Genomic DNA, 13013 nt, shown 5'->3' with positions numbered 1-13013 from the left:
GCAGGCCTGAGTTCGAATCCCCGCTCTGGCTGTGGCCCCTGGGGAGAATTTCCAGTGCCTTCTGAGCTTCAGCTTTGCTCCTGGGGAAAAGTGCTAGTTGCCACCTTGCAGGAGGGTGGGAGCATTGAGGCCAGTGACTTACTGGCGCACTTGGCAAAGGGCAGGGCACGCCGGCAGAGCCAGTGGAGAAGATTGTCTCTCGTGGTTTCGATGCAGGGACACCAGCCTGTGGACTCTCCCAGCCCACGCCGGGGCCCGCAGCGGCTGGTCTCCCAGGTCGCAGCATCTTGTCTCTTTGCCCTCCTCGGCCCTGCACTTGGGGTCTAGGCCAGGCTGCTTCCTTACTGGTTTCCAAGCCTCTTTATGGTCAGAGACATGCCACATTTCCTAGGACTTGGCTTCCAAAAGCCGGATGCCCTGAACACGCGTGTTTTCCTAGCTTTGCTGGCTCAAGTGTCTGCTCAGCACTGAGGCCTGGTGCCACCGCCACCTCCTCATAAGGCCTTCTTGGTTTGCCCACATCCCTCCTCAGAGCTCCAAGTTTGGGGTCTCTCATGGCTCTTTTACAGTCATCTGTGCTCTTGTCTGCAGACCCCCTTACAGCCTGCAAGCATCGGGCCATGTTTGTTTTCCTCCTAGATTCTAGTACCCAGCACAGTACTCAGCATAGTACCCAGCACAGTACCCAACACAGTACTCAGCTCGATACGCAGCATAGTACCCAGCGCAGTACCCAACACAGTACTCAGCTTGGTACCCAGCATAGTGCTCAGCACAGTACTCAGCATAGTACCCAGCACAGTACCCAACACAGTACTCAGCTCGGTACCCAGCATAGTACTCAGCACAGAACTCGGCATATCACCCAGGACAGTGCCCATCCCGCCGTGACTGCATTGAGGGAAAGCCCTGACTCACCACATTCCTCCAGGATTCCTGACCTGCTTCTCCTCCCCGCTGAGGTTTTCCCTCCACCCAACCCCCGCCTGACTTTTGCCCTCACTGGCTCCCTCGAATCAGAATTGCTTTGTGGCTACAGTTCAATGACCCCCTTCCCAGCTGGCTCGTGTCCCTTGCCGGGCACTCCTGTACTGCGTCCTTGCTGGGGTGGGGCTGTAGAAGAACCACGCACCAGCCAAAGAGCGGAATCATCAGGGCAGAGAAGGAGGGTGGAATCTGCTTCTCGAAAGTTGGCTTTGCCAGCAGGGCCCTGGCCTCTGGTCCCACAGCAGACATGCCTCTGGTCGATGTTTTGGTTTGGGGGCAGGGGTTTCTGCTTCGGGCCAGGTGGGGCTCATGTTGTGCCGGCCTCTGGCACTGGCCAGCTCTTCTCTCTTTGCGGGGAAGCAACAGGCTCACTCCCCTGCAAAGAGCAGTGGGTCCTCCCGTCTCCCATGTTCCCCTGGTCCAGCCTGCGCCTCCCTGGCCAGGACTCAGGAGGGCAAAGGTCCAGAGGCCTAGAGGAGGTCACACCATCAGGACCCTGGACTTTGGGAAGGGGCCCTTGTCCTCACAGGGACTCCCCAGGCTTGGCTGGTTCCTTGTGAGTGTGGCCGAGAGAGATTGAATTTAGTTTCTTCCCCAAGCTGCTGTCTCCCTTCATTCACGGAGCTGGATTCCGACTGAGGTTAAATTGGGCAGCCCCTATAGAGGAGGCCTCACCAACTGCTGCAGAGAATTGTTCTGCAAAGCTAAGGTTTCTGTGGGTCCCCAGTGCCCCCATGGGTAAAGTTGGAATCACCTTGGTGCCACCATCTTGCCAGCTTGGGGCTTGGGCATGGGGTCTACTCCACAACTCTGGGTGTCAGAGACATCAGATCCTGAATTATTATTATTCTTATTTCTAATCCAATTAAATCTCACTGGATGGCAAGAAATTCATCCTCAGCCACGCTGGGGGACCCCTTCTTCTGAGTGGTGTGAAATGTTCTGTGCAGGGGGTGGGTAATCTCACTCAGCCCAGAACATTCCACGGTGGCCCTGGGTCTTTGGTCCACACGCGTCACTGTGGTGCCTTTGTCCGCCACTTTGCTGCCTGCTGCTGAGCGGGACTTGGGGTCCCTGCTGGGTGCCTGCTGTCTCTGTTACCTGCTAGGGTCCGGCCAATCCTGCTGCTCGGCCCAGCCCTAAGCCCCAAACCAAAGCTCTTTTCATCTCTGGGGGAACCTCCCTGCGCTTCACTCTACCTGCTCTACACCCCGCTCAGAGCACAGAGACAGCCCTTGTAAGGAGGTTCTTTAACCTCACTCTGATAACACGCGTAGGCAGGGAAGTCCCTCTATACCAGGGGTCCCCAAGCCCTGGGCCGGGGACCGGTACCCGTCTGTGACCTGTTAGGAAACTGGCTGCACAGCAGGCGAACGAGCGAAGCTTCATCTGCTTCTCCCCATCGCCCGCATGACGACCTGAAGCATCTCCCACCCTGCCACCACCCGTGGAAAAACTGTCTTCCACGAAACCGGTCCCTGGTGCCAGAAAGGTTGGGGACCGCTGCTCTATACTGTCATCGTTGCCATCATCATCGTTAACCACTCTCATATGAGATAACAAAAAGGACTGGGACCATTGCCCATTTGCACGTGTTGGGGGAGGGTCTACATAACTGCTCAGTGGTTTATAAAGTACACTAACACATCAGTGTTCTAATTAATAGTGTTTTTGAAAAGTAATATTATAACCCTATGAGGTAGACAAAGCAGAGGTTGTTATCACATCTCTGAGTGACTGAGTGACCTGCCTGGGACCACAGAGCTATCAGCGGGGCAGCACTGGACACAGCAGGAGCCCCTCCCCGACCCCACCCACAGAGAAGGCTCAGACGGCCAGCCCACTGGGACATCAGTCTAAGAAAACTGACTGCCAGCCTTAGGGGGACAGGCTGGGGAACAGCTGGAGCTTTAGGCAAATGCTGTGCTGTCGGTAAATATAATCAGAAGGTAAGCAAAAGATAGTAGTAACGGTGAACAATTCTGGAGTGATGGAAGATGCAGTGTGGGCCAGGCCATGTGCTAATGTATCGCAATGTTACCATAACCTTGGGTAGCGTAACCATTACCTTCCCCCATTTCATAGGCCTGGAGAGTTTAAGTACCGTGACAAAGGTCACACAGGTAGTGGGGACTAGCCCTGGAATTGGAGTCTAATCTTATTTTGACTGCAGAGACCAAGCCTTAGTTGCCAAAGAACTAGAATAATAACAGTGAGTAATGACAATAGCTAACGTTACCAGATAACGTACTATTTGCCAGGCGTTGTGTATCAGCCTTGGTCCTCCAAGAAGCCAAGGCCAAGATGAGATTAAATATGCAAGACGTTTAATAGGGAACCACCTGTGAGAGAAAGTGGGACGGGAACTCGGGGTGGCGGGGAGGGACATGGTCAGTCCAATGCAGGTCCGACCCTGAGTCCGGGAGAGCAGGGAGAATCTTGGGCTGCCGGGTGCTTCTCAGGGAATCTGGCAAGGCCGTGGGGCATCCTGAATCAGTCACCCGTCAGAGGAGCCCAGTGTCCTATAGTAACGGGCCTGCCTTCATGCTCCTGTTTGGTCACTGGTGGGAACAGCTGAGGGAGCGAGGCCTTGGTGCCAGCGGCAAACTCAAGAGATAATTCCGAGCCTCGGCTGGGGACCTGGGCCAAGCCCACTCCCTGCAGTGGGCCTGAGAGGCAGGTTCTCATGGCGCCACACACTGGGACATGCACTTTACATGCATTTTCTCAGTTAATTCTGAAAAAAAAAAAAAATCTGAGACCTGAGTGCTACTGTACACCCACTTTACAGACAAGAAAACCAAGTCCAGGGAAGTAATGAAACTTTTCTGGGTTCACGCAGCTGGAAACAGGCCCATCGGGGAAGGGAGGGCACTCCTATCATCAGACAGCTCCGGACGGTTCTGTGCTGATTAATCTCCATCGCTGCTCGCTCCCACCCCAGAGCCCTTGGCAGCCTGCCCAAGGTCACAGGAGAAGGGGCAGGGGCTGCGATTCGAACCCCAGCTCCTCTGGTCTCAAAGTCTTGCCTCTTTCCATGTCTTGCCACTGTCTTCCCAAGGCTCTGTCTGTTGGCGTGTTGTCTAACTCCTGGGAACTGGCTTTGTGTCCACAACAGAAAATATGCCAGCTAGAGCCAGAGGGCCGCATGAAGGTGGACATGGTGCTGCGGGCGGCCGAAGCCCTCCTGGCATGCTGCCATGAGGACCAGAAGCCCGCGATCCTGGCCCGGCTGAGGGACGTCAAAGCCCAGTGGGAGGAGACGGTCACCTACATGACCCACTGTCACAGGTAGGGTGGCTGGGTACCTTTCCAGGCCTTTGTCTGCAGCTGCTGCCCACCCTCCATGCCCACCACCACGCTGGCCTGGGGCCTCTGCCCAAGGGACGTTTCTTCGGTCCTGGGATTACTGGAAACAGGATGCTCTCTTGGGTTATCAGTCAACCCTGCCTACCTCTTTCTAATTATAATCAAGCTTAATGAGGATGATAGACAGTGGGGGCCCATCATGTTTTGCCAACAGTTAATTCTTGGTAGACTTGCCGAGTGTGCATCCTTCAGCAGAATGGCCAAACGGCCCTGCAGGGTAAGAAGGCCTGTTGCCTCGCTGGCACTTTAGCCCAGATTCTCTGCTTGTACCAGGGAGCCAGGTCAGGGGTGGGGGCTTTGCCTGACCTGGGATCACCTCTTGCTCTGCTCGTTACTTGCTGTGAGGCCTTGGGAAAGTTACTTGGCCTCTGAGCCTCAGGCGCCTCATCTAGACAATGGGTATAATCAAGTGTTTCTTGAAGGTTTTTAGGAGGATGGCGGGGGAGAGCAAATGTCAAGGGCCAGGCACAGCGCTTGGCACACAGGAGGTCCTCAGTGGGCAGGAACTGCCAGCATCTTCTCCGTCTTTATGAAACCAGAATGTTGAGTGGACCAGGGGGACTTTACACAGTGTTTTCTGCTTTTCAAACGCTTTCACTTGGAATTCCAAACGAAGTAGCTTGATGTTGGCTGGACCAATAGGGCCATCTCCATGTTACAGATGGGGAAACAGGCGGGTGCAGAGGCAGGGTAATGCAGCGAGCTCATGGCACACCTGGGACCCATGCACAGGCCCCAGCCCTCTGTCCCCGCTGAGTGGTGACAAGCCCACAGATCCTATCGTACTCTGCAAATTAAGAGCCACACTCCCCGTGGCAGTCTTCTCGTGACTGCTAGTGGACACCCATGTGGTAAGAGCCAGGGTGACTGTGTGTGGAGCCCCGGCACCAGAGAGAGAAACAACTGGGGGCATCGTCATGCGTCACTAATAGGAGTTTGGGGCTAGAATTTGGGGTCCTGGTGGCTAAGGGCATCAGCAGGCTGGGGGTTCTCAGAGCAGGTCTGGAATCTGAGCCACCCTGATCGTTAGCCCCGTGGAGCTTGTTTCCCAGACGGGAGGGTCTTGTCTATCAGGACCGGGGTGAGGCCCGAGAGGGCGTCCTCGCGCCCCGTCCCACAGCCCCCCAGTGCCGGGGAGGGGGCAGCGGCACGGCCTCCCCGCCCGTGAGCCTGGTGGGGGGATGCTCATGGCCGTGGCCTCTGCCTGCAGCCGTATTGAGTGGGTGTGGCTGCACTGGAGCGAGTACCTGCTGGCCCGGGATGAGTTCTACCGCTGGTTCCAGAAGACGACGGTGGTGCTCGAGCCCCCGGTGGAGCTGCAGCTGGGCCTGAAGGAGAAGCGCTGGCAGCTGAGCCACGCCCAGGTGCTGTTACAGAACGTGGACAATCAGGCCGTGCTCCTGGACCGGCTGCTGGAGGAGGCGGCCTCCCTGTTCAACAGGATCGGGGACCCCAGCGTGGACGAAGACGCGCAGAGGAAGATGAAGGCCGAGTACGACGCGGTGAAGACCAAAGCCCAGGTGGGTGAGGGCAGGGGGCTGTCTTCACCCTTCACCCGGTCATCTGCTCCCATCTACCCATCCAGCCCCTCGTTTGCTCCCTCGCCATCTATCCATCCATCTACCCACCATCTACTATCCACCCCCCCGACACCACTCACCCACCACCATCCACCCATCTCCCCACCCTCCTATCCAATGTCTCCCCACTCACCCGTCTATCTCCCCTCTAAACTAACCACCAAATCCCTTATTTACTATCTACCCACTCACCACTGCATCCACTCACCTACCCATCCATCCACCCATCTCCCCACCCTCCTATCCAATGTCTCCCCACTCACCCGTCTATCTCCCCTCTAAACTAACCACCAAATCCCTTATTTACTATCTACCCACTCACCACTGCATCCACTCACCTACCCATCCATCCACCCATCTCCCCACCCTCCTATCCAATGTCTCCCCACTCACCCGTCTATCTCCCCTCTAAACTAACCACCAAATCCCTTATTTACTATCTACCCACTCACCACTGCATCCACTCACCTACCCATCCATCCACCCATCTCCCCACCCTCCTATCCATCTGTTTACTCACTCACCCATCTACCTCTCCACTAACCTAACTAGATCTCCTATTCCTCTCTCCAACCACTTAATCACCCACCCGTCTATTCATTCACCTACTCATCAACCCACCTATGTACTCTTCACATACCCATGTACCCATCCATCTCTCCACTATCTGCTACCCACCGTTTACCCCTTCACCCACTTATCTACTCACTATCTACTTGTCACCCATCTCTTATCCACTCACCCAAGCATTATATAACTCTCTACCTGTCCATCCCCCCACCCCTCCACCATCCATCCACCCATTGACACATTATCTACTATCTGTATGGCCAGGGTTGCTCATGCTCATGCTTAATACACATGTGGGCACTTAGTAAGTGTGTGTTGACCGACTGACGGATGGACGTTGAGGTTCGCTTCCACCCAGCTCCCCTCCCCCTCCCTCCCTCCCTCCCTCCCTCCTTCCCTCCCTCCTCCTGCCCTTTAGTCCTTCTCCTTTGCTTTCCTCCTCGGCTCTCTTTTGTCCTTCCCCCGGTTCCTCTGCCCATTCTTTGTCCCCATCTCTCACCTCACTCTTGCCTTGGTTTAAACAGTCCATTGAGTTATTAAGTTCAGGTTTTTTTTAATTTATTTTATTTATTTATTTTTAGCTGTGTTGGGTCTTCGTTTCTGTGCGAGGGCTTTCTCTAGTTGCGGCAAGCGGGGGCCACCCCTCATCGTGGTGCACGGACCTCTCACTATCGCAGCCTCTCTCCTTGCGGAGCACAGGCTCCAGACGCGCAGGCTCAGCAGTTGTGGCTCACGGGCCTAGCCGCTCCACAGAATATGGGATCTTCCCAGATCAGGGCTTGAACCCGTGTCCCCTGCATCAGCAGGCAGATTCTCAACCACTGTGCCACCAGGGAAGTCCCTAAGTTCAGTTTTGTTTCAAGAAATTCTATTTGGTTTTGTATTATATCCATCATTCATTTTTTCTTTCTTTCTTTCTTTTTTTAATTTACTTATTTTATTTATTTATTTTTTGGTGCATTGGGTCTTCACTTGCTACACGCAGGCTTTCTCTAGTTGCGGTGAGCGAGGGCTACTCTTCGTTACGGTGTGTGGGCTTCTCATCGCGGTGGCTTCTCTTGTTGCGGAGCACGGGCTCTAGACGCGCGGGCTTCAGTAGTTGCAGCATGTGGGCTCAGTAGCTGTGGCTCACGGGCTCTAGGGCGCAGGCTCAGTAGTTGCGGTGCACAGGCTTAGTTGCTCTGCGGCACGTGGGATCTTCCCGGACCAGGGCTCGAACCCGTGTCCCCTGCATTGGCAGATGGATTCTTAACCACTGCGCCACCAGGGAAGCCCCTCTTGTTTTCATTGTCCTTTTTCTCTTAAACTTTGCACTCCTCTCAGGTACGGATTCTATCTGTAGTCATTTTAATCATACACATTTTATAATCGTCAGGCTGCTCAAGTAGCTGAAGTTCCTGGCCTGATGCTGCCGTCTGTTGGGTCTCCTGACATGGTGGATTGTTCCCTTGGAGACTTCGTAATTCTGAGCTGTGAGCTCATCCTATTTGGGGCCTTATCTGCAGAACCCCGTGGTTGGGCCTGGCCCTCAGAGAACTTGTGTTTTCTTCAGCCAGGCTGCCACGGGAATTTACCTTCAGGATTCCTATTGAGTGTCACTGAAATGTTTTGGGGGTTCCTAAATCAAGTGGGTTCTCTGCACTTGAACCCTAAGCCAAAATGATGCAAGAGGCTCCTGGCTCCATACTTTGAAAGGTGACTATCTTTTCATTTGCCTTTTCAGCCAGAGGCCAGGCTGAAACACATATGCTTCTGTCTTGTATTGCGCTGGTGGGGAGGTTTTTTCTCTAGTTCACCCTTTGACAGAGGGGGAGTCCCCTGAGTATTCTGCCTTTTTGCCGTGGTCTCTGCCCCCCTGGGCCCAGAGTCTTACCTCCTCCTCCAACCTGAGCACTAAACCCAAGAAGACGTCAAGCACACATGTGGGTTTAGCATCCTGGTTTCCATAGCATCTTTGCATCTGGTCCACGGGATATCTCTTACCTCGGTGTGTGCGGTGTGTGCGTGGTTCTGCATTTAAATGACACTTGTTACATTTTATCCAGCATTTCTGGCTGGCTACGGTGGAAGGGTATTCAGCTCTCCCATGTTGCTGGAGGTGGAAGTCTCCTGGGTCCTTCAAGTTACGGGAAATGGTTCTATAATAAGCAGAGATCTGAGAAACCTTGAGTAGGAATAGGACGCTGGCCCCAGAATGCTTGGAAAGGGACCTGGGTTCCAGCCAGGCTCTGCTGCTTCCCGGCTGTGTGGCCTTGGGGTGCTCACCCTACCTGGAGCCAGGTTGTAGGACTGAATGAGTTTGCACGTGAGCTCTTTGAAATTGGCGAGCATTTTCCCAGGATAAAGGATGACTTGTGTTCTCAGTAGCAGTGAGAAGAAACAGCCAAAACAATGGTGTCTGCCACGCAGTAGGCGCTAGGAGCCCTTCATTGAATGAATGAGAACCCCGCCCCTGCAGCTGGGAGGCTCAGAGGACAGGCAGGCGGGGTGGAGCTTGGTTCTCAGAGATGGAGCCAGCTGGCCCTCCCTCACCGCATCCAAGTGGCTAGAGCCTGCTTAACAGCAATTCTCGCTCCAGGTCTGCCCCACGGGCTCAGGCAGGGGAGGTGCCTGGCCCATGGCCTCCTTGCTGCTGTGACTTTACAGGAAACAGGTGCTTGTGTCAATCAGCAGGGAGTGCCTCGTACAGGAAATGGAAAGTGGTTTTGCGTGTGTGTGTGTATGTGTACACGCGTGTGTATGGAAGGGACATGCCTGGGGCACTGGTGAGCACCAATTCTAAGAAATGATCACCTCAGAGGTTCTCATCGTCCCCCCAGGGAACCCTCCCCTCACTGGATCCAAAAATTTATAGAAATCACAGCTCTTACTGGCGAATGCTGTCTTTTCCGAGTCCCTGCATGTCTTTGACCTTATCTGATCCTCCCAACCTTCTTATGTGGTAAATAGAGAAGGTGTGACTGGGCCTTTTTTTTTTTTTATTTTGACTTAAAAAAATAATCTACAGATAAACAACAAGGTCCTACAGTAGAGCACAGAGAACTATATTCAGTATCCTGTGATAAACCACAATGGAAAAGAATACGAAAAAGAATGCATATATCTATATAACTGAATCACTCTGCTGTATACAGAAGAAATTAACACAACATTGTAAATCAACTATACTTTAATCAAAAAAAAATAATCTAAGGGTCAGATACCACTGACCCATCAGAAAGAACCGGAAGTCCTAGGCGACTCCCTATGTGGGCTCCTCCTTTGGTGGTTGCCCCGGGTCCTGGGTGAGTCACTGCACCTGTGTCCATCAGGGGAGGTCAGGGGCCGCCAGAGCTCCTGTGGGTCCAGCTCAGAAAGTGGAGGCAGTGGTACATGGGAGGTTTCGAGCCCCTGGATGAGGGAGCAGGTTGTTTCCAAGGGTTTTCCCGAGGCGGAGCCCAGCTGGCAGCATCCTGGGGGCAGGAGCCTGGGGGCTCTGCCGGTGATGGAGGGGTGGGGGGAAGTTGCCGCCCTGGCAGAAGCCCTCGGAGTTGCCAGACGGGCTGGTGAATTTTGACCTCAGTGTGGAAACTGGGGGGTGTGCAGGGTGACTGGACCCTATGAGAGAAGGCAGTTCAGTTTGGCCTTTTGAGCTGTTGGCTGAAGCTCACAGACCCTTGGTTTTCTCCTCCTGGCTGCCAGAGGTTTGGGAGCTGTGTTCTAACTCACAGGGAGCCCGGTTAGCTCTCGGACTGGGGTTGGGTGTAGGGGTGGTGAACGGGGAGCTGTTTCTTGTCTCTCCCAGAGCCAGCAGTAGAAGATTGAAAGGCGGTATGGGGGAAAGGCCAGGGCAGGCCCCTACAGAGCTTCTGAAATTATGCTCAAACTGTCATGTGAATGTGCATTTTGTTGGTGAGAACAGTCATAGCTTCCAGATGATGCCATGACCTTCAGAAGACAGAAGCTGCTGAGAGGGGCAAACTTTTTTTTTTTTTTTGTGGTACGCGGGCCTCTCACTGTTGTGGCTTCTCCCGTTGCGGAGCACAGGCTCCGGACGCGCAGGCTCAGTGGCCATGGCTCACGGGCCCAGCCGCTCCACGGCATGTGGGATCTTCCCGGACCGGGGCACGAACCCGTGTCCCCTGCATCGGCAGGCGGACTCTCAACCACTGCGCCACCAGGGAAGCCCAAGGGGCAAACTTTGATATCACCCTTAGCAAGGGTCCTCATTAGTAAAATAGGATATAGCTTCCCCAACATCAGCCTCCCGGGGCATACCCCATACTGGGCCTTCCAGCCCCAGACGAAAGGAAGACACTCTGGCTCCACCCTAAGCAGGGTGAGGGATACTGCATGTCCAGTAGCCCTCAGAGATTCTTGGTGGCCCGGATGCCTCCTGGTCACCTGCTCTGTACATTTGATGAAGGTCTCACCTTGCACTAAAGTCGGACGAGAAAGCCACCCTGAGGCAGGCAACTGAAATCCTCCCACCCCAGTGAGAGCAGGAGAGCCCTGCAGAGATCCTAGAGGTCCAGGCCTATTCTCAGGGTGGGAGGGGTCCCTGGGATATTGTCTCAGTCTGCTTGGGTGGACAGAACAGAATACCATAGACTTGGTGGCTTAAAAAACAGGAATTTGGGGCTTCCCTGGTGGCGCAGTGGTTGAGAGTCCGCCTGCCGATGCAGGGGACACGGGTTCGTGCCCCGGCCCGGGAAGATCCCACATGCCGCGGAGCGGCTAGGCCCGTGAGCCATGGCCACTGAGCCTGTGCGTCCGGAGCCTGTGCTCCGCAACGGGAGAGGCCACAGCAGTGAGAGGCCCGCGTACCACAAAAAAAAAAAAAAAAAAAAAAAAAAAAACCAGGAATTTGTTTCTCACAGTTCTGGAGGCTGGGAAGTTTGAACTCTAGGGGTCAGCAGATTTGATTCCTGGTGAGGGGCCTCTCCTTGGCTTGAAGATGGTGGCCTTCTTGCTGTGTCTTCACACGGTGGAGAGGGAGGGTCAGCAAGCTCTCTGGTGTCTGTTCTTATAGGGGCACTCATCCCATCGTGAGGGCCCCACCCTCATGACCTCATATAACCCTGATCACCTCCCAAAGGCCCCGCCTCCAAACACCATCACATTGAGGGTTAGGGCTTCATCGTGTGAATTTGGGGAGGATGCATCTCAAGGCCATAGGAGATACGGTATGTATTAATATCTCAACTTTCACCGAGGAGAGCCCATTTCATTATTTCTCGTGCTGGTTAACAAGCCACTACTTTTGCCTCTAAAAATCCAGTTTCGACTTCCAAGATGTTAATTAGCAAGGCCTCTGGTGTTGACAGGAACAGGACCACAGAAGCACAGCGGGGGTCACCTCTGGACTGTATCCTTCGTGACCACCCCCTGAAGGGAGATTCTTGATCAGGAAAAGTGGCCAAGCCCGGGAATGAGCAATGGCACAGCCAGCAGAAAGCAATTGAAAGTCAAGAATAGACAAAGCAGGCTGGTGGCCAGTAGGCGGGGCCTGCTTGTTTACTTTGCCTGATGGTTTTTAATCCAATGATTCTGTTTTCTGAAGGGCCAGGCAGATAGTAGCACCCTCCTCCTCCCTGCTTCCCTCTGTGGCTGTGTTTGTTTGGCATCTCGGCCAGGAATCAGAGCCCTTCCTGCAGCCCTTTGCAGAGGCACAAATCCACGCCCGCCCTTGTTAATTGGTTGGGTTTTGACATTCCTGACAGCTCTGCCCACACAGATGGTTTGATTGTTTGGTGTAAAGAGAGGAGGCGGAACCCTCTCCCATTTGTCACCCACATTCCTCCGACGTGCCCTGCCCGGCCATGCCTGAATTGTGTTCTGTGATCTCGTTATGCCTGGCACAGAGCGCGGCTGGATGCCTGCCCTGCTCGGCCGCGTTCCTCTCCTAGCACGCCTGCTCACCATCACAGAGGCTTTTATTTACTCTGGATTTCCCCCAGTGCCAGCACCTCATTCTTCACACGCACAGAGCCGCCAGCTGGCACTTTTATTGGAGAGTTTGCCTCACTACAACCTTCATCACCATCAGTGTCAACCAGGGGCCCAGCCCCTATTCTCTGCTTAGTATTCTTTTTTTTTTTTTTTTTGTGCAGTACGCGGGCCTCTCACTGCTGTGGCCTCTCCCGTGGTGGAGCACAGGCTCCGGACACGCAGGCTCAGCGACCATGGCTCACGGGCCCAGCCGCTCCGCGGCATATTCTTGACCCACTTTGTTTCATAAATGAATCTTCTCGTGGATGGAGGAAGCTCGGGGAGGATTCTGGTGGATGCAGATAATCCTGCGGGGACGGGAAGCCAGCAAGGGAAACGTGAAGGGGATGGTCACTGTGCCTTGGTCCACTTTCTGAATTCAAGCAGCCCCGTGTTTCCCATCTGTCAAGCGCTGATGTTGAAGCTCTGAGCCTCACTCCCATAAGTGAGAGGATTCTCAGCTCTTCACTGAAGGACTTGATCTTGTGCCTTGGTTCCCCTGTCTCTGAAATGGGGGTATTTTCTCCTACTTGGCAT

The 13013-nt window shown here is 54.1% G+C and overlaps 1 protein-coding gene across 2 annotated transcripts in view; it reads left to right on the top strand.

The window, feature by feature from the left end:
• SYNE3 (spectrin repeat containing nuclear envelope family member 3) overlaps positions 1 to 13013 on the top strand; it is a gene marked incomplete at its 5' end in the record, with an annotated part of 52978 nt that overhangs the window by 4060 nt on the left and 35905 nt on the right. For both annotated transcript variants that reach the window (XM_079699620.1, XM_079699621.1), the window contains 2 exons: positions 4106 to 4278; positions 5567 to 5876. In XM_079699620.1, coding sequence (XP_079555746.1) covers positions 4106 to 4278; positions 5567 to 5876 — 483 coding nt within the window. The remainder of the gene's footprint in view (positions 1 to 4105; positions 4279 to 5566; positions 5877 to 13013) is intronic.

This window comes from Hyperoodon ampullatus, assembly GCF_949752795.1.
Source record: "Hyperoodon ampullatus genome assembly, chromosome: 3".
Taxonomy (NCBI): domain Eukaryota; kingdom Metazoa; phylum Chordata; class Mammalia; order Artiodactyla; family Ziphiidae; genus Hyperoodon; species Hyperoodon ampullatus.
The sequence above is the reverse complement of the archived record's forward strand: the minus strand, read 5'-3'. Positions and strand labels throughout refer to the sequence as shown.